This window comes from Moschus berezovskii, chromosome 3 (genome assembly GCF_049115385.1).
Source record: "Moschus berezovskii isolate FMDL1 chromosome 3, NW_MosBer_1.0, whole genome shotgun sequence".
Taxonomy (NCBI): domain Eukaryota; kingdom Metazoa; phylum Chordata; class Mammalia; order Artiodactyla; family Moschidae; genus Moschus; species Moschus berezovskii.
In genome coordinates, this window is record NC_142462.1 from 47,862,315 (window position 1) to 47,887,182 (window position 24,868).

General features: G+C 38.8%; 1 protein-coding gene across 1 annotated transcript in view; it reads right to left on the reverse strand.

The window, feature by feature from the left end:
* LOC129552342 (platelet glycoprotein 4-like) overlaps window positions 1-23,781 on the reverse strand; it is a 65,019-nt gene extending 41,238 nt beyond the window's left edge. The window contains exon 1 of the mRNA XM_088833961.1: window positions 23,602-23,781. Within this exon, the coding sequence (XP_088690087.1) occupies window positions 23,602-23,727 (126 nt within the window). The 5' untranslated portion in view covers window positions 23,728-23,781. The remainder of the gene's footprint in view (window positions 1-23,601) is intronic.
* Window positions 23,782-24,868: the final 1,087 nt, after the last annotated feature.

Consider the following 24,868-nt stretch of genomic DNA (forward strand, 5'->3'; position numbering starts at 1 on the left):
ATTGGCAAAGTCCCTGATACTGGGAAAGATTGAACACAGAAGGAGAAGGGGACAACAAAGGATAAGATGGTTGGATGGTATCACCAAGTCAATAGACATGAGTTTGATCAAACTCCAGGAGCTAGTGAAGGACAAGGAAGCCTGGTGTGCTGCAGTCCATGGTGTTTCAGAGAGTCAGACATGACTGAGCCACTGAACAGCACCAACAAAATCCTAGTAATGAGTAGATTCCAGCCAGATGATTCTTACATGGCATGGTCTCCAGCTGAGTTGAAAGTCATTTACCTTGAAACTTCTTTTTGCTCCATTAGATTGAAAGCTAATTTTTGAGAGGATAGTATCTTCTGTCTAGTCACATGGTCACTTGATTATTGCTTTTATGGGAAAATGGTACTCATCCACATGATAGGCAACTTTAGTGTAACTATTAAAATGTCTTTGATATCTTCCTATGTGTGAAGTATATAGAATACATATATAAAATATATATAGTTCCATTTTTCAGTAGTGAGGGATAGAATCATATACAGCAGATTTTAATCCATGAGAAGATATCCTTAGCCTACTCGCAGCCTGACCAAGTACATTGACTTTATTACTCAAAGCCTTGATTGAAGTGGTTAATAAAGAAATAGACGCTATGAGTTTGATCCCTGATTTGGTCACATTCTAAGCATTTAACTTGGGCAGGTTACTTAATTTCTTTGTACCTCAGTTTCCTTATCTGTAAAATGGCTGTAATAATATTAATATTCAGTTCAGTTCAGTAGCTCAGTCGTGTCCAACTCTTTGTGACCCCATGAATCACAGCACGTCAGGCCTCCCTGTCCATCACCAGCTCCTGGAGTTCACTCAAACTCATATCCATCAAGTCGGTGATACCATCCAGCCATCTCATTCTCTGTCGTCCCCATACCCTCCCACCCCCAATCACTCCCAGCATCAGAGTCTTTTCCAGTGAGTCAACTCGTCGCATGAGGTGGCCAAAGTATTGGAGTTTCAGCTTTAGCATCAGTCCTTCCAATGAACACCCAGGATTGATCTCCTTTAGAATGGACTGGTTGGATCTCCTTGCAATCCAAGGGACTCTCAAGAGTCTTCTCCAACACCACAGTTAAAAAGCATCAATTCTTCGGTGATCAGCTTTCTTCACAGTCCAACTGTCACATCCATACATGACCACAGGAAAAACCATAGCCTTGACTAGATGGACCTTTGTTGGCAAAGTAATGTCTCTGCTTTTTAATATGCTATATAGGTTAGTCATAACTTTCCTTCCAAGGAGTAAGCGGCTGCAATCAGCATCCACAGTGATTTTGGAGCCCTCCCAAATAAAGTCTGACACTGTTTCCACTGTTTCCCCATCTATTTCCCATGAAGTGATGGGACCACATGCCATGATGTTTGTTTTCTGAATGTTGAGCTTCAAGCCAACCTTTTCACTCTCCTCTTTCACTTTCATCAAGAGGCTTTTGAGTTCCTCTTCACTTTCTGCCATAAAGGTGGTGTCATCTGCATATCTGAGGTTATTGATATTTTTCCCAGCAATATTGATTCCAGTTGAACTAATACAGCTAGCACTTTAGAAAGTAAAAATCAGTGGAATATGGTGAAATTAAATATTTATCCTCATACGTTGTTATAAGAATTAATAAATGTGAGCACTTAGTATAGCCTTAGCATATAGCAAGCATTCAATAAACACTGGCAGCTGTTATTATAGAAATCCTAGTCACCCTTTAGAGGGAGCACTCTCATCTTATTTACTTCTCAGATTGCTCTAACTACTTTGTTCTTAGCATTACTGTATAAACCACTCATGTTGCAATAACTTATGTAAAATCCTATGACATTTCTTTCTTTTCTTAAAAAAATTATTTTTGGCTGTGCTGAGCCTATGTTGCTGCATGTGGGCTTTCTCTAGTCGCAGTTTATAGGCTACTCATTGTGGTGGCTTTTCTTGTTGCAGAGGGCTCTCAGGCTTAGTTGTGGCTCGTGGGTATAGTCGCCTCAGGGCATGTAGGTCTTTCTAGACAAGGCACTGAACCCCTGTCCTCTTCATTGGCAGGCAGATTCTTAACTCCTGGACCACCAGGAAAGCCTCTGTGAAACTTTTTTTTCTGCTATTTAATCTGCTTCTTTTTTCTGCTGTCAGTTTAATATTGATTCGCCATCCAGTGAAACCCAAATTTCCTTGAAAAGTAGAATCATACAGAAAACAATTTTTATTATCTCTGCTCACTACTAAAATTTGTTTTGTTAGGACCAGTTACAAGCAGTTTTTACATGTTCAAAAATGTTTCTCATATGTGTGGGCATTATGCACAATTGTGACTGTGCATGTTGAAAGAGAGAAGTATTTAATTCCCTTCTTGGTGTTCAACATTATCAAATTTATTTTGAATTAAATATTTTATACAGTATTCACTAAATAGTAATCAAGTGATATTAACAACATCAAAGTGATGAATTATTCATTGAAAATATTGGTGAAACTTTGTCCTCTTTCTGAAGTCTTTTGGTGGTTTATACTTTCCACACTCCTGGCAGCTCATGTCCTTGACTTTATCTAGCAAAATTGCATAAACCTGCTGGACCTACCCAAACATAATAGGAAACATAGCCTAAAATACTGGTAAATAAATTTTCAGATACAATGCATAAAAAGCATGAAGTCCCTAAAAACTTCCATTGGAAATAAAGAGTAAATAAATACATAAATATGAAATAAAATGTATTGATTATTTTAGGCTATTTCAAATGCTCATCTTAGAGTGATAGCTCATGGTGAACGATGTTGGATTTGTGATTTCTGAAGAAGATTTAGCTTAGGGACCAGGGACCAGGCTTCAGACACTCAGAATTTTATGTGGCAGAAGTTTATTACAATGAAAAAGGACAAAGGAAGCTTCTGACATAGACGTCAGAAGAGGGCCGGAGACTGCCCCACTTGCTAGTCTTGAAAGGCCTTATGTACTTTTTCAGTTGGTTACTAACAATAGAATGATCTTACCAGACCCACTCCCACCATATCCATCTTAAGATAATAGGACTAACAATAGAAAGGTCTAACCAGACCCCAAAGAAGATGTCCTTTTCATCATAGGGGACTGGAATCCAAAAGTAGGAAGTCAAGAGATAACTGGACTAACAGGCAAGTTTAGCCTTGGGATACAACAAGAAGAAGGGCAATGGCTAGTAGAGTTTTGCCAAGAGAACACACTGGTCATAGCAAACACCCCCTTGCAACAAGACAAGAGAAGACTATTCATGGACATCACCAGATGGTCAATACCAAAATCATATTGATTATATTCTTTGCAGCTGAAGATGGAGAAGCTCTATACAATCAGCAAAAACAAGACCGGGAGCTGACTGTGGCTCAGATCATGAACTCCTTATTGCCAAATTCAGACTTAAATTGAAGAAAGTAGCGAAACCACTAGACCATTCAAGAATGACCTAAATCAAATCCGTTACAATTTTACTGTGGAAGTAACAAATAGATTCAAGGGATAAGATCTCATAGAGTACCTGAAGAACTATGGACAGAGGTTCGTGACATTGTACAGGAGGCAGTGATCAAGACCATCTCCAAGAAAAAGAAATGCAAAAAAGCAAAATCATTGTCTGAGGAGGCCTTACAAACAGCTGTGAAAAGAGGAGAAGCTAAAGGCAAAGGTGAAAAGAAAAGACAAACCCATTTGAATGCAGAGTTCCAAAGAATAGCAAGGAGAGATGAGAAAGCCTTCCTCAGTGATCAATGCAAAGCAATAGAGGAAAACAATAGAATGGGAAAGACTAGAGATCTCTTTCAGAAAATTAGAGGTACCAAGGGAACATTTCATGCAAAGATGGGCCCAATAAAGAAAAGAAAATTACGAACCTAACAGAAGCAGAATATTAAGAAGAGGTGGCAAGAATACATAGGAGAACTATACAAAAAATATTTTCATGACCCAGATAACCATGATGGTGTGATCACTCACCTGGAACCAGACATCTTGGAATGCGAAGTCAAGTGGGCCTTAGGAAGTATTACTATGAACAGAGCTAGTGAAGGTGATGGAATACCAGTTGAACTGTTTCAAATCATAAAAGATGATGCTGTTAAAGTACTGCATTCAACATGCCAGCAAATTTGGAAAACTCAACAGTGGCTACAGCACTGGACAAGATCAGTTTTCATTCCAATCCCAAAGAAAAGCAATGCCAAATAATGTTCAAACTGCCACACAATTGCAGTCATGTGAAGAAAGCTGATCGTCGAAGAATCGATGCTTTTGAAATGTGGTGTTGGAGAAGACTCTTGAGAGTCCCTTATACTGCAAGGAGATCCAACCAGTCCATTCTAAAGGAGATCAATCCTGGGTGTTCACTGGAAGGACTGATGCTAAAGCTGAAACTGCAATACTTTGGCCACCTCATGCGACGAGTTGACTCACTGGAAAAGACTCTGATGCTGGGAAAGGTTGGGGGCGGGAGGAGAAGGGGACGACAGAGAATGAGATGGCTGGATGGCATCACCGACTCTGTGGACATGAGTTTGAGTGTACTCCGGGAGTTGGTGATGGACAGGGAGGCCTGGCGTGCTGTGATTCACGGGGTCGCGGAGAGTCGGACACAACTGAGCGACTGAACTTACCTGAACTGAACATGCTAGCAAAGTCATGCTCAAAATTCTCCAAGCCAGGCTTCAACAGTACATGAACTGTGAGTTTCCTGATGTTCACACTGGTTTTAGAAAAGGCAGAGGAACCAGAGATCAAATTGCCAACATCCGCTGGATAATTGAAAAAGCAGGAGAGTTCCAGAAAAACATCTATTTCTGCTTTATTGATTACACCAAAGCCTTTGACTGTGTGAATCACAACAATGTGGAAAATTCTTCAAGGGATGGGAATACCAGACCACCTGACCAGCTCCTGAGAAACCTGTATGCAGGTCAAGAAGCAACAGTTAAAACTGGACATGGAACAGCAGACTGGTTCCAAATAGGAAAAGGAGTACGTCAAGGCTGTATATTGTCACCCTGCTTATTTAACTTACATGCAGAGTACATCATGAGGAACACTGGGCTCGATGAAGCACAAGCTGGAATCAAGATTGCTGGGAGAAATCTCAATAACCTCAGATACACAGATGACACCACCCTTATGGCAGAAAGTGAGGAGGAACTAAAGAGCCTCTTGTTGAAAGTGAAAGAGGAGAGTGAAAATACTAGCTTAAAACTCAACACAAAAAATAACAATCATGGCATCCAGTCCCATCACTTCATGGTAAATAGATGGGGAAACAATGGAAACAGTGACAGACTTTATTTTTTTGGACTCCAAAATCACTGCAGATGGTGACTGCAGCCATGAAATTAAAAGATGGTTGTTCCTTGGAAGAAAAGCTATGATCAACCTAGACAGCATATTAAAAAGCAGAGATATTACTTTGCTGACAAAAGTCCATATAATCAAAGCTATGATTTTTCCAGTAATCAATAAGGATGTGAGAGTTGTACTGTAAAGAAAGCTGAGCACAGAAGAATTGATGCTTTTGAATTGTGGTGTTGAGAGTCCCTTGGAGAACAAGGAGATCAAAGCAGTCAATCCTAAAGGAAATCTGTCCTGAATATTCATTTGAAGGACTAATGCTGAAGGTGAAGCTCCAGTACTTGGACCACCTGATGCAAAGAACTGACTCATTGGAAAAGACCCTGATGGGAAAGATTAAAGGCAGGAGGAGAAGGGGACGACACAGGATAAGAAGGTTGGATGGCATCATCAACTTGATGTACATGAGCTTGAGCAAGTTCCAGGAGTGGACAGGGAAGGTACAGGGAAACCTGGCTTGCTGCAGTCCATAGGTTGCAAAAAGTCAGACAGGACTGAGCTCCTGAACCGAACTGAACCAGATCAACTTCCACATTAGATAACAGGATTAGGCAGAAGGTTCTCGTTAAGAAGGAGAAACACATCCTTGAGCAAGGTTCATTGTTGTTATGTAATCATTTGTACCGAGCTTCAGTCCTGGGTGTTCATTGGAAGGACTGATGCTAAAGCTGAAACTCCAATACTTTGTCCACCTCATGCGACGAGTTGACTCACTGGAAAAGACTCTGATGCTGGGAAAGGTTGGGGGCGGGAGGAGAAGGGGTCGACCGAGAATGAGATGGCTGGATGGCATCACCGACTCTGTGGACATGAGTTTGAGTGTACTCCGGGAGTTGGTGATGGACAGGGAGGCCTGGCGTGCTGTGATTCATGGGGTCGCAGAGAGTCGGACATGACTGAGCGACTGAACTGAACTGAACTGACAGAGCTTAAGGAAAAATATACCCTTGAGCAAGATGAGTTGTTTTGTTGTATAGTCATTAGCTCTGGGCTTAAAGAAAATAAAGTCTTATGTGACTAAGACAAAGAAATGTAGAAAAAGTCTGTCTTTTTCTTCTCCTTGAGAGTCCTGGACCCCTTTCTCCTCCTTGAGGGTCCCAGACTCATTTTCAACCAACGTAAGAATTGACTCAAGGGTACCATCTTTTAGAATCAGAAGATAACATAGAGTCTTAACTCTGTACTTTAAAAATTAGATAACAACATGAGGTTGTTTTCTGAGCTTTTATTATTAAGCACTTTAATTCTTTTTTAAAAAATGGCTGTTGTATACAGGTAATAATTTTCAATTTGTTATTTATTAAATGAAGCAAGTAATCTGCAGTGGCTTCTATAGTAAATAAAAGTTGACAAGTTCTATACTGAATGTATTTTTAAAATAACAGAACTAATCTAAGTGCTCCTAAGGCAGGGGTAAGGCACTTTGTGCTCTGGGATTATACAAAATTCACAGGTGCAACACCTACTGTTTACCAATTTGCCTGTTCTTTTGTCTCTGCATTCAGATTCTTTATAAAACAAATTTACTGTTTAGTTTTATCTGTAATATCTATTGTAAAGATTAAATCTCTCTGAGCTCTGACCTTTGGAAGTATTTGTCCTGTGCTTGTCACTCAGTTGTATCTGACTCTTTGCAACCCCATGGACTGTAGTCCACCAGGCTCCTTTGTCCATGGGATTCTCCAGGCAAGAATACTGGAGTGCCTAATTCAGATAGCTTATAAAACCTTGGAACTTTTTTCTCCTAAGATATACGTTTCTATCAGTAACACAATTGGCCATCTTGCAGTCTGCTACTTTTACTCTTCTCTCTCTTTCTCTCTCTCCCCTTTTAGTCCCTTTATCCTATTGCATCTCATCACCCATTAGTTCTAAAATATCCACCACTCTAGACAGAGTGCATTTTGTTATGTGCATACTGTGCAAAGATCTTTCTAAAAGGGAGTCTTAAATTCTCCTTGAAAGTGGTCATGTCCTACCTAACTTTTGTTGGTTTTCTTGTTTTTGGTCTCCTCACTTTCCAACATTTTATATTTCAGAATTATACAGTTCAAGACTATGTAAAATATCTAGTCTCTCCAGATTGCCTACGTTTGGATTTGGCTCAACCTCTTTTTGGCTAGGTGAGAGTGCAAGTCAGTTTAAGCTCTTGTGACTGTAAAATGGGAAAAATAATAATATGTTCTCATAGGTATTTGTGAAGACTAGATGAATATTTATATGTATTTTTTGGTTGCTAAATCGCTTCAGTCATGTCCAACTCTTTGTGACCCTATGGCCAGTAGCCCACCAGTCTCCGCTGTCAATGGAATTCTCCAGGCAAGAATACTGGAGTGAGTAGCCATTCTGTTCTCTGGATGAAGCTGTTAGTAGTAGAAATAGCATGTCTGTGAGGGACATGGCATGCTGCAGTCCATGAAGTCACAAAGAGTTGGACATGACTTAGTGACTGAAAAACAAAATATACTAAATGCAAATTAATTTAGGGTTATTTAATACCACACAATTGCACTCATCTCACACGAGAGTAAAGTCATGCTCAAAATTCTCCAAGCCAGGCTTCAGCAATATGTGAACCGTGAACTTCCAGATGTTCAAGCTGGTTTTAGAAAAGGCAGAGGCACCAGAGATCAAATTGCCAACATCTGCTGGATCATGGAGAAAGCAAGAGAGTTCCAGAAAAACATCTATTTCTGCTTCATTGACTATGCCAAAGCCTTTGGCTGTGTGGATCACAAGAAACTGTGGAACATTCTGAAAGAGATGGGAATACCAGACCACCTGACCTGCCTCTTGAGAAACCTGTATGCAGGTCAGGAAGCAACAGTCAGAACTGGACATGGAACAACAGACCGGTTCCAACTAGGAAAAGGAGTACATCAAGGCTGTATATTGTCACCTTGCTTATTTAACTTATATGCAGAGTACATCATGAGGAACGCTGGGCTGGAAGAAGCACAAGCTGGAATCAAGATTGCTGGGAGAAATATCAATAACCTCAGATATGCAGATGACACTACCCTTATGGCAGAAAATGAAGAGGAACTCAAAAGCCTCTTGATGAAAGTGAAAGAGGAGAGTGAAAGGTTGGCTTGAAGCTCAACATTCAGAAAGCAAAGATCATGGCATCTGGTCCCATCACTTCATGGGAAATAGATGGAAAAAGTGGAAACAGTGTCAGACTTTATTTGGGGGGGCTCCAAAATCACTGTGGATGCTGATTGCAGCCGCTTACTCCTTTGAAGGAAAGTTATGACCAACCTATATAGCATATTAAAAAGCAGAGACATTACTTTGCCAACAAAGGTCCGTCTAGTCAAGGCTATGGTTTTTCCTGTGGTCATGTATGGATGTGAAAGTTGGACTGTGAAGAAAGCTGATTGCCAAAAAATTAATGCTTTTGAACTGTGGTGCTGGAGAAGACTCATGAGAGTCACTTGGACTGCAAGGAGATCCAACCAGTCCATTCTAAAGGAGATCAATCCTGCGTGTTCATTGGAAGGACTGATGTTGAAGCTGAAACTCCAATACTTTGGCCACCTCATGCGACGAGTTGACTCACTGGAAAAGACTCTGATGCTGGGAAGGATTAGTGGGGAGGAGAAGGGGACGAGAGAGAATGAGATGGCTGGATGGCATCACCGAATCGATGGAAATGAGTTTGAGTGAACTCCGGGAGTTGGTGATGGACAGGGAGGCCTGTCATGCTGTGATTTATGGTGTTGCAAAGAGTCGGATACGACTGAGCGACTGAACTGAACTGAACTGAACTGAATGACGCTCTTTTGTTGTTCAACTCTTTGCTACCCCATGGACTGCAGCATACCAGGCTTCCCTATCCTCGAGGTCTCCCAGAATTTTCTTAAACTCATGTCTGTTGAGTTGTTAATTTTATCCAGCTATCTCATCTTGTGTCACTCCCTTCTCCTTCTGCCTTTCTGCCATTAGTTCCTCTTTGCTTTCTGCCATTAGAGTGGTATCATCTGCATGTCTCAGGTTGTTGATATTACTCCTGGCAATCTTGATTCCAGCTTGTGATTCATCCAGTCTAGCATTTTTCATGATGTACACTGCATAGAAGTTAAAATAGCAGGGTGATGATATACAGCTGTGACGTACTCCTTTCCCAATTTTGAACTAGTCAGTTGTTTCATGTCCTGTTCTAACTATTGCTTCTTGACCTGCATATGAGTTTCTCAGGAGGAAGGTAAGGTGGTCTGGTATTTCCATCTCTTGAAGAATTTTCCAGTTTGTTGTGAACCACACAGTCAAAGGTTTAATGTAGTCAGAGAAGGCAGAAGTAGAAGTTTTTTTTACTGGAATTCTCTTGCTTTTTCTGTGATTCAATGGATGCTGGCAATGATCTCTGGTTTCCTCTGCCTTTTCTAAAATCAGCTTGTACATTAGGAAGTTCTTTGTTCACGTGGTGTGCAAGCTTGGCCTGAAGGATTTTGAGCATTATCTTGCTAGCATGTGAAATGAGCACAATTGTGTGGTATTTTGAAGATTTGGGGGCATTGCCCCTCTTTGGGATTTGAATGAAAACCGACCTTTCCCAATCCGGTGGCCACTGTTGAGTTTTCCAAATTTGCTGGCATATTAAGTGCAGCACATTAACAGCATCATCTTTTAGGATTTGAAATAGCTTAGCTAGAATTCTATCAACTCCATTAGTTTTCTTTGTAGTAATAGTTCCTAAGGTCTACTTGACTTCACACTCTAAGATGTCTGGTTTTAGATGAGTGATCACACCACTGTGGTTATCTGGGTCATTAAGATCTTTTTTGTATAGTTCTTCTGTGTATTCTTGCCACCTGTTCTTAATCTCTTCTACTTCTGTTGAGTCCTAGCCATTTCTATCCTTTATTGTGCCCATCTTTGCATGAAATGTTCCCTTGGTATCTCTAATTTTCTTGAAGAGATCTCTAGTCTTTCCAGTTCTATTGTTTTCCTCTACTTCTTTGCATTGCTCGCTTTATGATGGCTTTCCTATTCTCTTTTCTGTTCTCTGGACCTCTGCATTCAGATGGGTATATCTTTCTCTTTCCCCTTTGCCTTTTGCTTCTCTTCTTTTCTCAGCTATTTTAAGGTTTCCTCTTGCAATCATTTGCCTTGTTAAATTTGTTTTCTTGGGGATGGTTTTGGTAATCACCTCCGGTACAATGTTATGAGCCTCCATCCATAGTTCCTCAGACACTCTTGTGTACCAAATCTAATCCCTTGTATCTATTTGTCACATTCCACTGTGTGATCATAAGGCATGTGATTTAGGTCATACATGAATGGCCTAGTGGTTTTCCCTACTTTCTCCCATTTAAGCCTGAATTTTGCAATAAGGAGCTAATTCTCTGAGCCATAGTCAGATCCAGGTCTTGTTTTTGCTTACTTCATAGAGCTTCTCTCTTTTTGGCTACAAAGAATATAATCGTTCTGATTTTGGTATTTGACCATTTTGAGATGTCCATGTGTAGCATCATCTCTTGTATTATTGGTAAAGGGTATTTGCTATGACCAGTGTGTTCTCTCAAGGCAACTATACCTAGTATATAGTACAGTATATTTTATATCAATCTCTAAATGCAGATTTTTTAAATCCAATATCTAATGGAAAATAAGCACAAAATATTATTGTCTGTCCCATCATTAATTAAATATTGTGATATTCAGTTCAGTTCACTCAGTCACGTCCGACTTTTTGCAAACCCATGGACTGCAGCACGCCAGGCTTCGCTGTCCATCACCAACTCCCAGAGCCTACCCATACTCATGTCCATCGTGTCGGTGATGCCTTCCAATCATCTCATCCTCTGCCGTGCCCTTCTCCTCCTGCCTTCAATCTTTCTCAGCATCAGGGTGTTTTCCAGTGAGTCGGTTCTTTGCATCAGGTTGCCAAAATATTGGGGTTTCAGTTTCACGTATTCTGATATTCAAAGCATCCTAAATCTTACCCACATCGTTGTCTTTTTAATCATCTCTCTTCTTAAGCCTATATTTTTGACACATTTTCTACATTTGTCCTTCCCTTGTCACAACATTTAGTTACATTTCCACTACTTTATCCATCATATTAGCCTGTTTTTTGACCCCTTTATTTGCAGCCCTCTTTGGACATTCAAAGTTTTATACTTCAAAATTAAACTCAAGTCTCGCCTTTTCCCTGAAGTTATTTATCGCTCTGAGAAAGTTCTCTTTCTAAATTACATTTATATAGCCTCCAATTAAAATAAATAAATTTATACTAAAAAAATAAACTACATTTATGTTTCCTTATTATATACTTTATAATTCAATTATAGAATTTCACAGGTCTCCTTTATTTTTAAACTAATATGCTTTTTCCCCAATTGAAAGATATTTCTTGAAGTAAATATTTATTTTATTCTGTCTGAGTCTCTATGCAAAAGCAAATTTCTGATATCTGAAAACTCCTATTTCCTCAGGATTAGCATTGTGAATTTAGAGGGAAAATATTAAATAAACACTGAGGAAATAGAAAGCTGATCGCCAAAGAATTGATGCTTTTGAACTGTGGTGTTGGAGAAGACTCTTGAGAGTCCCTTGGACTACAAGGAGATCCAACCAGTCCATTCTAAAGGAGATCAATCCTGGATGTTCATTGGAAGGACTGCTGCTAAAGCTGAAACTCCAATACTTTGGCCATCTCATGTGATGAGTTGACTCACTGGAAAAGACTCTGATGCTGGGAGGGATTGGGGGCAGGAGAAGGGGACAACAGAGAATGAGATGGCTGGATGGCATCACCGACTCGATGGACATGAGTTTGAGTAAGCTCCAGGAATTGGTGATGGACAGGGAGGCCTGGTGTGCTGTGATTCATGGGGTTGCAGAGTCGGACATAACTGAGAGACTGAACTGAACTGAACTGAGCAAATCAGAGGGCTTCCCTGATGACCCAGCAGGTAAAGAATGTGCCTGCAGTGCGGGAGACCTGGGTTTGATCCCTGGATTGAGAAGATCCCCTAAAGGAGGGAAAGGCAACCCACTGTAGTATTCTGGCCTGGAGAATTCCATGGACTTTATAGTCCATGGGCTTGCAAAGAGTCAGACATGACTGAACGGCTAACTTAGAACTATAAAATTGGTACTACACCTTTCTTGTCATCTAACGAGAGTCTATGTCTATACTATCTTGAATAATAAAAGAATAGATTACCACTATTGAAATATTGATCATCAATTATATATTGGAAAAATAATCTTAGTATAAGATATGATGCACTGGAAGATTATTGTGACTTTCTACTCTGAAGACTTTTCCATAATATAAGTTATAGTCTCTGTGTTAGAACTGACTCTATTTTCTCTAAATAAAATGTTCAGAAGGAATCATATATTACAGAATAAGAAGAGTATTGAGCAATGAGAATTCTTTCTCACACCATTCAGTTCAGTTCAGTTCAGTCGCTCAGTCGTGTCCGACTCTCCGCGACCCCATGAATCACAGCACGCCAGGCCTCCCTGTCCATCACCAACTCCCGGAGTACACTCAAACTCATGCCCACAGAGTCGGTGATGCCATCCAGCCATCTCATTCTCCGTCGTCCCCTTCTCCTCCCGCCCCCAACCTTTCCCAGCATCAGAGTCTTTTCCAGTGAGTCAACTCGTCTCATGAGGTGGCCAAAGTATTGGAGTTTCAGCTTTAGCATCAGTCCCTCCAATGAACATCCAGGATTGATCTCCTTTAGAATGGACTGGTTGGATCTCCTTGCAGTATAAGGGACTCTCAAGAGTCTTCTCCAACACCACAGTTCAAAAGCATCGATTCTTCGGCGATCAGCTTTCTTCACAGTCCAACTCTCACATCCATACATGACCACGGGAAAAACCATTGCCTTGACTAGACGGACCTTGGTCGGCAAAGTAATGTCTCTGCTTTTTAATATACTATCAAGGTTGGTCATAACTTTCCTTCCAAGGAGCAAGCGTCTTTTAATTTCATGGCTGCAATCAGCATTTGCAGTGATTTTGGAGCCCAAAAAAACAAAGTCTGACACTGTTTCCACTGTTTTTCCATCTATTTCCCATGAAGTGATGGGACCAGATGCCATGATCTTTGTTTTCTGAATGTTGAGCTTCAAGCCAACCTTTTCACTCTCCTCTTTCACTTTCATCAAGAGGCTTTTGAGTTCCTCTTCACTTTCTGCCATAAGGGTAGTGTCATCTGCATATCTGAGGTTATTGATATTTCTCCCAGCAATCTTGATTCCAGCTTGTGCTTCTTCCAGCCCAGCGTTCCTCATGATGTACTCTGCATATAAGTTAAATAAGCAAGGTGACAATATACAACCTTGACGCACTCCTTTTCCTATTTGGAACCAGTCTGTTGTTCCATGACCGGTTCTAACTGTTGCTTCCTGACCTGCATACAGGTTTCTCAAGAGGCAGATAACCCTTATGTCACCATCTCCTGTCTGTCTCTGTTGAACCGTGTAAAAAATGGTATCAAGGAATTTGAAGGAGGGAGATAAACATTTAACTTAATAGAGTTGAAAATAGATAATCTGTTAGTAATAGAAAAGGTATAAATTATTATTATTAAGCCGATATCGCAGACAGATATGGAAAGTGTACTTTAAAATGTCCTAGTTTTCTGTTTGTTTTATTGAAACAACAGCTAGAATACTACCATGATACAATTTGTTTAACTTGTAAAACATAGTCATTTTAACTAAACAGCAGTAACAAATCAATGGAAATGATAACTTCTTGTGTGAGGAACTTGATTTGAGGTTAAATCTTCATGTTTATTTGTCAAATATGGGTGATGCAGGTGTAAAGGTCTTCACAGAACAGAAATTGTAGTGTGAGTTGGTAGTCTATCCTGTTTTGTAATTCAGTTCTTGTTCTCCACGTGCACTGTACGTACTAACATCTAGAGCACCCACATCTAAACTAGACTGAGAGCTGAGACAGCGTTCAGATATGTTTATTTGGCTAGCATTAGAATCCCAGGGACAGGGTAGCCTGGTAGGCTGCCGTCTATGGGGTCACACAGAGTCGGACACGACTGAAGTGACTTAGCAGCAGCAGCAGCAGCAGGTTTAAAAAAATGAAGACATGTGCCTTTGAGCAGGACACACATTTTCAAATTCCGGTAGTTCCTTTCTTTACTTTATCTTGTTCTTTGCATTTTCAGTTTTTTAACCTTGTCTTCAAACCCCTGAAGTTTCTTGAAATTTTAATTTTCTATCCCTGGTTTAGGATTTCAGCAGATTTGCTGCTTCTTATTCTAGTCTTCTTTATTAATTAAAATTGGTGAGTATGAAGCTGAATTAGAAGGAACTAGAATGAAGATACATTTTGTTTTGTTGTACAAAGCCTGTATATCAAGTCACTGTAATTTTAGTTAAAACTATAGCCATTTTTTTAAGTATATAATGGGATATGTCCTACATTTCATTTCTGAAAGTATTTTCTGGGAGTCAAGTTTAACGCTTCATCAAAAGGAAATAAGACAGTCATATATTACATGTATTTTAAAAAGCAGTATGGCAAGTACAAGAATTTTACCAGTTTTTCCAGATATTCATATGTTAATATTAACTACAATTATGCTTAATTTATATATAAGAAATGTGATTTTATTTTTTTCAGTATTAACCAGAGTACAGCTACTTTTATAAATGTACTGTCACAAAATACAGTTACTTGTTTCTTATTCAAAAACATATCATTATATTCTTTGGACATAATTAAAAGCAACTAATAATCAGTTAAGAGATACAGAAAATAACTAGATGTAAAATATATCAAAAAGTCATTGTGAGAGGAGGAGAATATAAATGCAAGATTTTGAAAATGCATTTGAAAATGAGATCAACAATCTAAAACAATAATGCATGTGTAAATAGACTGCTATACAATAACCATATGGTAATCACAAACCAAAAATCTAAAACATATATACATATAAAAAAGAAAAAGGAAGAAATCATAACAATAAAAAGTCAGAAAGTGAAGTCACTCAGTCGTGTCCGACTCCTTGTGACCCCATAGACTGTAGCCCACCAGGCTCCTCCGTCTGTGGGATTTTCCAGGAAGAATACTGAAGTGGGTTGCCATGCCCTTCTCCAAGGGATCTTCACAACCCAGGGATTGAACCCAGGGAACAAACCCAGTTCTCCTGCACTGTAGACAGACACTTTACCATCTGAGCCACCAGGGAAGTCCCATAACAGTAAAGATAGGCATCAAATCATAAGAGAAGAGAGCAAAAGAAAAGAGAGGAAAAAAAAGTCCTACAAAAACCTATCCATAATATTAACAAATGGCAACAAGAACTTAGATATCAATAATCACATTATATATATATGGACTCAGTGTTTCAACCAAAAAAATAGAAGGTCTGAATGGATACAAAAACAGACCCATATACATGTTGTGATATGAGATTCACTTCAGATCTAAAGATACACAGATGAAAACGAGGAATGGAAAAGGGTATTCCATGCAAACGAAATGCAAAAGAAAGCCAGAATAGCAATAGTTACATCAGACAAAATGGATTTAAAAATATAGACTGTTATAAGAGAGAAAGATACTCCATAATGATCAAGGAATCAGTCCAAGAAGATATAATACTTGCAAATAAATATTTGCCCAACATAGGAGCACACAAACATATAAGGCACATATTAATGGACATAAAAGTAGAAATCAACAATAACACAATAATAATAAAGGACTTTAATAACCCTCTTACATCATATAGATCATCCATATAGAAAATCAATCAGAAAACACTGGCCTTAAATGATACATTAGACCAAATGGGCTTACTTGATATATTATGTGTGTATACATATATGTGTGTGTGTGTGTGAGTGACTTCACTTTCCCTTTTCACTTTCACACATTGGAGAAGGAAATGGCAACCCACTCCATTGTTCTTGCCTGGAGAATCCCAGGGACGGGGGAGCCTAGTGGGTTTCCGTCTATGGGGTCACACAGAGTCGGACATGACTGAAGTGACTTAGCAGCAGCAGCAGCAGTATATATATATATATGTATATATGAACATTCCACTCGAAAACAGAATATACTTTCATTTCAACTGCATCTGGAACACCGTCCAGGAGAAATTCCATACTAGGTTACAAAAGAAACCTTGATAAATGTAAAAAAATTTAAATACTTTTAAGCACCTTTCCCAGCAATGTGATGAGACTTGAAATAAACTGAAAGAAAAAAAAAAAACTGCAGAATTTTTCTTTAAAAATCACAGAAAAGCTAGACAGTATGATACTAAACAACCAATGGATCACTGAAGAAATCAAAGAGGAAATAAAAAATTACCTACAGACAAATGAAAATGAAAACATGATGATCCAAAACCAGTGGTTTGCAGCAAAGGCAGTTTTAAGGGGAAAGTTTACAAGTTTACCTCAGGAAACAAGAAAAAAATCTCAAACCACCTAAACTTGCATCTAAAGAAATGAAAGAACAAAAAGTAGAAGAGAAGGAATCATAAACATCAGAAATAGAAACTTAAAAAATACAGAAGATCAATGGAACTAAAAGCTGATTCTTTGAAAAGATAAAGTTGATAATCCTTTAGCCAGACTCATCAAGAAAAAAACAGAAATGATCTAAATCAGTAAAATTAGAAATGCTAAAGTGGAAGTTATCACTGACACAGTAGAAGTACAAAATATCATAAGAGGCTACTGTGAACAACTGTGTGCCAATAAAATGGACAGCCTAATCTTGGACTGCAAGGAGAGCCAACCAGTCCATTCTAAAGGAGATCAGTCCTGGGTGTTCATTGGAAGGACTGATGCTAAAGCTGAAACTCCAATACTTTGGCCACCTCATGCAACGAGTTGACTCACTGGAAAAGAGTCTGATGCTAGGAGGGATTGGGGGTGGGAGGAGACGGGGACGACAGAGAATGAGATGGCTGGATGGCATCACCGACTTGATGGACATGAGTTTGAGTGAGCTCCGGGAGTTGGTGATGGACAGGGAGGCCTGGCGTGCTGTGATTCATGGGGTCGCAAAGAGTCGATCACGACTGAGTGACTGAACTGAACTGAACTGAAACACTTAGAGCCATTGTAACTACCTCTCCTTCTGAGACTAGTCCCAAAAATTTCAGAGGAAGGAATATTTCTGAACTCATTCTATGAGTCCAGCTTCACCCTGATACCAAAACCAGAGAAACCAAGTAAAAGATAAAAAGGGAACCAAAAGTCAATATCACTGATGAACATAAATGTAAATGCCCTTAACAATATAGTAGTGGAATGCAACAATACATTAAAAGGATCATCCATGTGATCAGGTGGGATTTATTCTGGTGATGGAAGGACTTTTCAGTATCTTCAAATCAACCGATGTGATATACCATATTAACTAATGAAGAATGAAAACTGTGTGATAATCTTAATAGTTGCAGGAAACTTTTTAGATAAAATTTGACATCCATTGATGATAAAAATTCTCCAGGAGGTAGGCATAGAGGTAACCTCCTCAACATAAAGGCATGATCCATCATAGCTAACATCATACTCAATGAAGAGAAGCTGAAAGTATTTCCTCTAAGATAAGGAACAAGACAAAGATGCACACTATTTCCACTTCTGTTCAATGTAGTTTTGGAAGTCCTAGCCGCACCAATCAGAGAAGAAAAGGAAAGAAGGGAATTGGAAAGGAAGAAGTAAAACTGTTACTTTTACAGATGATATATATTATGCATAGAAAATCCTAAACATACCATCTAGAAAACTACTAGAGTTCACCAATGAATTCAGTAAACATTCAGGATAGAAAATAAATATAAAGAAATCTGTTGCATTTCTATACACATAACCGTGAACTATCAAAAAGGGAAATTAAGGAAACAGTCCTATTTTCCATTGCATCAAAAAAGATATAATACCTAGAAATAAATCTACCTCAGGATATAACAGACCTGTACTTGGAAAGCTGTGAGACAGATAAAATAAAGAACACACAAGCAGATACAAAGATACTATATTCTTGGACTGGATGAAATAACGTCATTAAAATGACCGTACTACCCAAGGCAGACTAGAAATTCAGTGTAATCCCTACTAAGTAGCAATGGCATTTTTCAGAGTAGTACAACAAATAATTTAAAAATCTGTATGGAAACAAAAAGTTCCCAAATAGCCAAAACAATATTGAGGGGAAAAAATGGAGCTGGAATTATCAAGCTTCCTGAGTTCAGAGAATTATACAAACCTGCAATAACGAAAATAGTATTGTACTGTCACAAAAACAGACGTATAGATGAAAGGAGCAGAATAGAGAACCCAGAAATAAATCCACCAATCTATGATCAATCAGTCTTCAACAGAGGAGGCAAGAACTTACAATGAAAGTGAAAGTGTTAGTCACTCAGTCATGGCCAACTCTTTGTGACCCCATGGACTGTAATCCTCTAAGATCCTCTGTCCATGGGATTTCCCAGACAAAAATACTGGAGTGAGTAGCCAATCCCTTCTCCAAGGGATGTTCCTGATGCAGGGACCAACGCGGGGTTGCCTGCTTTGCAGGAAATTTCTTTAGCATCTGATTCACCAGGAAAAGAAGACCTTTTCTTCACCAAGTGGTTCTGGGAAAGCTGAATAGTCTAATTGTAAATCAATGAAATTAGAACACTCTTTCATATCATATACAAAAATAAGCTCAAAATGGATTAAAGACCTAAACTTAAACCTATATACCCATGAAACTTCTAGAAGGAAAGTAGATAGGACACTCTGTGACATAAATCCCTTTAGCTCTGTCTCCAAAAGCAAAGGGAATAAAAATGAAGTTAAACAAATGATTCCCATTTTTCTTAAAAGCTTTGGTACAACAAAGAAAAGATTGTTGAAGTGAAGATGGCTTACTGAAGGGGAAAAACTGTTTAAAAATGATAAGACCACGGGTAAGAGGTTAATTTCAAAAATATATAGATATCTCATGCAACTCAACATAAAAAAAAAAAGAAAAAACAGAATAATCTATTTTAAAAATAGGCAAAAGAACTTAGTATATTTTTAAAATTTTATTTATTTTTACTGAAGTATAATTGATTTATAATGTTCTTAATTCCTATACAGAGCATATGTGTATTAGTCACTCATTCATGTCTGATTCTCTGCAACCCCATGGACTACAGCCCACCAGGTTTCTCTGTCCATGGGATTCTCCAGGCAAGAATATGGAGTGGGTTGCCATTTCCTTCTCCATATAGAGCATAGTGATTCAGTTATACCTAAATATACATTCTTTTTAAATAGTCTTTTCCATTATCATTTACCATTGGATATGTTTTAAAATTGGACAATACTTGACTTAGAATGTTGTATTAGTTTCTGCTGTACAATAATGTTAATCAGCTACATACATCTGTCCTCTCCCTCCCATTGCCACCCCTATCCCACCCCTTTAGATTATCACTGGGCTCCATACTGAGTTCCCTGAGTTACACAGCAGCTTCGCACTAGCTATCTGTTTTATACATGATTATATATATATATATATATATATATATATATATACACACACATACACATCAATGCTACTCTCTCAATTTGTCCTGCCTTCTCCTTCCTCCACTATATCCATAAGTCTCTATATCTGCATCTTTTTCCTGCCCTGCAAATAGATTCATCAGTATCATTTGTCTAGATTCCATATATATGTGTGTGTGTGTTAACATTTGTTTTCTCTTTTTGACTTGCTTCACTCTGAATGACAGACTATAGATTCATCCACATCACTGCAAATGACCCAGTTTCACTTCTTTTTATGGCTATGTAATATTCCATGGTATGTGTGTACCATAATTTCTTTATCCATTAATCTCTCATGGACATCTAGGTTGTTTCCATGTCCTGGATATTGTAGATAGTGCTTCATTGAACACTGGTGTCAGAGATCCTAGAATGTGAAGTCAGGTGGGCCTTAGGAAACATCACTGTGAACAGAGCTAGTGGAGGTGATGGAATTCCAGCTGAGCTATTTCAAATCCTAAAAGATGATGCTGTGAAAGTGCTGCATTCAATATGCCAGCAAATTTGGAAAACTCAGCAGTGGCCACAGGACTGGAAAATGTCAGTCTTCATTCCAATCCCAAAGAAAGGCAATACCAAAGAATGCTCAACTACTGCTGCTGCTGAGTCACTTCAGTCGTGTCCAACTCTGTGTGACTCCATAGACGGCAGCCCACCAGGCTTCCCCGTCCCTGGGATTCTGCAGGCAAGAACACTGGAGTGGGTTGCCATTTCCTTCTCCAAACTACTGCACAGTTGCACTAATCTCACATGCTATCAAAGTAATGCTGAAATTCTCCAAGTCAGGCTTCAGCAATATGTGAACTTCCAGGTGTTCAAGCTGGATTTAGAAAAGGCAGAGGAACCAGAGATCAAATTGCCAACATCTGCTGGATCATCAGAAAAGCAAGAGAGTTCCAGAAAAACATCTATTTCTGCCTTATTGACTATGCCAAAGCCTTTGACTGTGTAGATCACAATAAACGGTAGAAAATTCTGAAAGAGATGGGAATACCAGACCACCTGACCTGCCCCTTGAGAAATCTGTATGCAGGTCAGGAAGCAACAATTAGAACTGGACATGGAACAACAGACTGGTTCCAAATAGGAAAAGGAGTATTTCAGGCTATATATTGTCACCCTGCCTATTTAACTTATATGAAGAGTACATCATGAGAAATGCTGGGCTGGATGAAGCACAAGCTGGAATCAAGATTGCCGGGAGAAATATCAATAACCTCAGACATGCAGATGACACCACCCTTATGGCAGAAAGTGAAGAACAAAAGAGTCTCTTGATGAAAGTGAAACAGGAGAGTGAAAAAGTTGGCTTGAAGCTCAACATTCAGAAAACTAAGATCATGGCATCCGGTCCCATCACTTCATGGCAGATAAATGGGGAAACAGTGGAAACAGTGGCTGACTTTATTTTCTTGCACTCCAAAATCACTGCAAATGATGATTGCAGTTATGAAATTAAAAGACTCTTACTCCTTGGAAGGAAAGTTATGACCAACCTAGACAGCATATTAAAAAGTAGAGACATTACTTTGTCAATAAAGGTCCATCTAGTCAAGGCTATGGTTTTTCCAGTGGTCATATATGGATGTGAGAGTTGGACTATAGAGAAAGTTGAGTTCCGAAGAATTGATGCTTTTGAACTGTGGTGTTGGAGAAGACTCTTGAGAGTCTCTTGGACAGCAAGGAGATCCAATCAGTCCATCCTAAAGGAAATCAGTCCTGAATATTCATTGGATTGATGCTGAAGCTGAAGCTGCAATATTTTGGTCACCTAATGCGAAGACCTGACTCATTTGAAAAGACCCTGATGCTGGGAAAGATTGTGGGCAGGAGGAGAAGGTGACGATGAAGGATGAGATAGTTGGATGACATCTCCGACTCAATGGACATGAGTTTGAGTAAACTCCGGGAGTTGGTGATGGTCAGGGAGGCCTGGCATGCTGTGGTTCATGGAGTTGCAAGAGTCGGACATGACTGAGCGACTGAACTGAACTGAACATTGGTGTACATGTGTCTTTTTTTTTAATTTATTTTAAATTGGAGAATAACTGCTTTACAGTGTTGGGCTGCTTTCTGCCATATATCAACATGATACAGGTATACCTATGTTTCCTCCCTCTTCTTCAACCTCCCTCCCACTTTTTACCCATCTGTTTATCACAGAGCACCAGGTGGAGCTCCTGTGTTATACCGTGACTTCACATTAGCTATCTGTTTTACATATGGTAATATATATATTTCAGTGCTCTTCTCTGTTTGTCCCATATTCTCCTTCCACCGCTGTGCCCATAAGTCTGGTCTCTATGTCAGAGTCTCTGTTCCTGCCCTGCAAATAGGTTCATCAGTACCATTTTTCTAGATTCTATCTATATACATTAATATACAGTATTTGTTTTACTCTTTCTGACTTACTTTACTCCGTGTAACAGGCTCTAGATTCATCCACCTCACTAGAACTGATTCAAATCTGTTGCTTTTTATGGCTGAGTAATATTTCATTTCATATACGTATCACAACTTCTCTTTCTATTCATCTGTCAATGAGCATCTAGATTGTTTCCATGTCCTGGCTATTGTAAATAGTACTTTAGTGAACATTGGGGTACATGTGTCTATTTCATTTATGGTTTTCTCAGGATATATGCCCAGTAGTGGGATTGCTGGATTGTGTAGTAGCTTTATTCCTAGTTTTTTAAAGAAATGTGCATACTGTTCACCGTAGTAGCTGTATCAATTTACATTCTCACCATCAGTGCTAGAGGGTTCCCTTTTCTCTGCATTCTCTCCAGCATTTATTGTTTGGAGAGGAAATAGAGATGGCCAACATCACATAACATGCCCACCCTTATTAATCATCAAGAAAATATAAATCAAAACCACAATGATATATCACCTCACACCTGTCAAAATGGCTATCAGTAAAAAAGCACAAATAACATAATGTTGGTGAGAAAAGGAAACCCTAATTCATTATTGCTGATAATGTAAGTTGGTTCAGCCACTGTAGAAAACAGTGTGGAGTTTTCTTAAAAACTTAAAATAGAACTATCGTATGACTCAGAAATCACACTCCTGGATATATAGATGAAAAAACCACTAATTTGAGAACATACATGCACCCTAATATTCATAATTGCATTATTTTCAGCTGCCAAGATATGGAAGCATCTTCAATGTCCATCAACAGATAAATGGATAAAGAAGATGTGGTATATATGCACAAAGGAATAGTTCTCAATTATAATAAAAGCAATTTAAGCAATTTAGCCATTTTCAATGTAGATGAACTTGGAGGGCCTTAAGCTAAGTGAAATAAGACAGAAAAAGACAAATACTGTATGATGTCACTTATATGTGGAATGTAAAAATACAGCAAACTGGTGGGGGAGCAGGGAACAGAAAAGAAAAAAAAAAAATGGAGAAGACTCACAGATACAGAAAACAAACTAGTGGTTACCAGTGAGGAGAAGGAAGGAGAGGGACAATACAGAAATAGGGGGGAAATGGCTATTATGAGATTATATGAAATCATGTATGTGAAATTTGAAAATTTCAAACACAATAGAGTTTAAGAATCTTTCAATAAAAATGGTATATATGTATGCAAAAAAAGCATATAACATATTCTTTGGACATACTTAAAAGCAATGACATACACTTGAATACACTTGTTCCTTTTTAACTGTCTTCTCAATAAGCATGTCTCCAACTGGCACAAGAATACCACCAAACACAACCAGGACCGCACCAATGACAGCATCAGTGATGAGCCCACAGTTTATATCACAGCCCATGTTTCTTGTTGAGGGAAAAGCTAAGATTCAGCACCTGTTTCTTTCAAACTTTCAGGTCTGATGAAGGTGGTTTCTAAGTGGTCCGGTTCTATCATTGGAAGGAGATCATAAAACAGAAACATAAATGTCAGTACAACTATCAAAGTACAAGGAAAACATACAACTAAAACAGATCATTTTGCCAGTTATAAATAAATATTTTTTTTTTAAAGAAAACTTTCTAGATCTTAGCCTTTTCTTGATTTGAGGTACCCACCGGTGATAGAAATAGTAAATATTGTCACATAGAGCATTTCTTTAAAATTCTACTTTTTAAAATTTTCTTCCTTTGAATGATTCACATACTGAAATCTTACCTAAGAAAATCATGCTTACTGTATTCTCACCTTTTGCCTTCTTTTGTCAGCCTGAGACACTTATAGGTAACCTCACCCTTTATCCGGAGAAGGCAATGGCAACCCACTCCAGTACTCTTGCCTGGAAAATCCCATGGTCGGCGGAGCCTGGTAGGCTGCAGTCCATGGGGTCTCTAAGAGTTGGACACAACTGAGCGACTTCACTTTCACTTTTCACTTTCATGCATTGGAAAAGGAAATGGCAACCCACTCCAGTGTTCTTGCCTGGAGAATCCCAGGGAATGGGGAGCCTGGTGGGTTGTCATCTATGGGGTCGCACAGAGTCGGACACGACTGAAGCTGCTTAGCAGCAGCAGCACCCTTTGTCTGGCTTCTACACCCTACCTGGAGCTCTCCTACAAACTAAATGTGGGTGTACTGATGTGTTTTCCTTCTAAATGCTAAGTGAGTGTGGTGACAAATGTTTTCTTTACTGTACATTCTTCACAGGTAGAAAGATACAGATTTTACAGGCAGTGATAGGATGAGTCTCAGAAGGAATCAATTCTTCTAATAATTGTAAGCTATCAGTTAAAACAAAAATGCATCTGTGAACTGGGAAAATACATTGTCCAGAAAATTAATACTAGATTGCTCTCTACTATCATCAAAATTATAAACATTATTTAAAGAAAATTTCATTTTCACGAATATTTAGTTCATGCTAGAATTCTTTCTTACACTTGAAAATATTGCAGTTTTAAGAAGACTATTTTCAATTTCATTTTTAATAATGACTTTTAGAT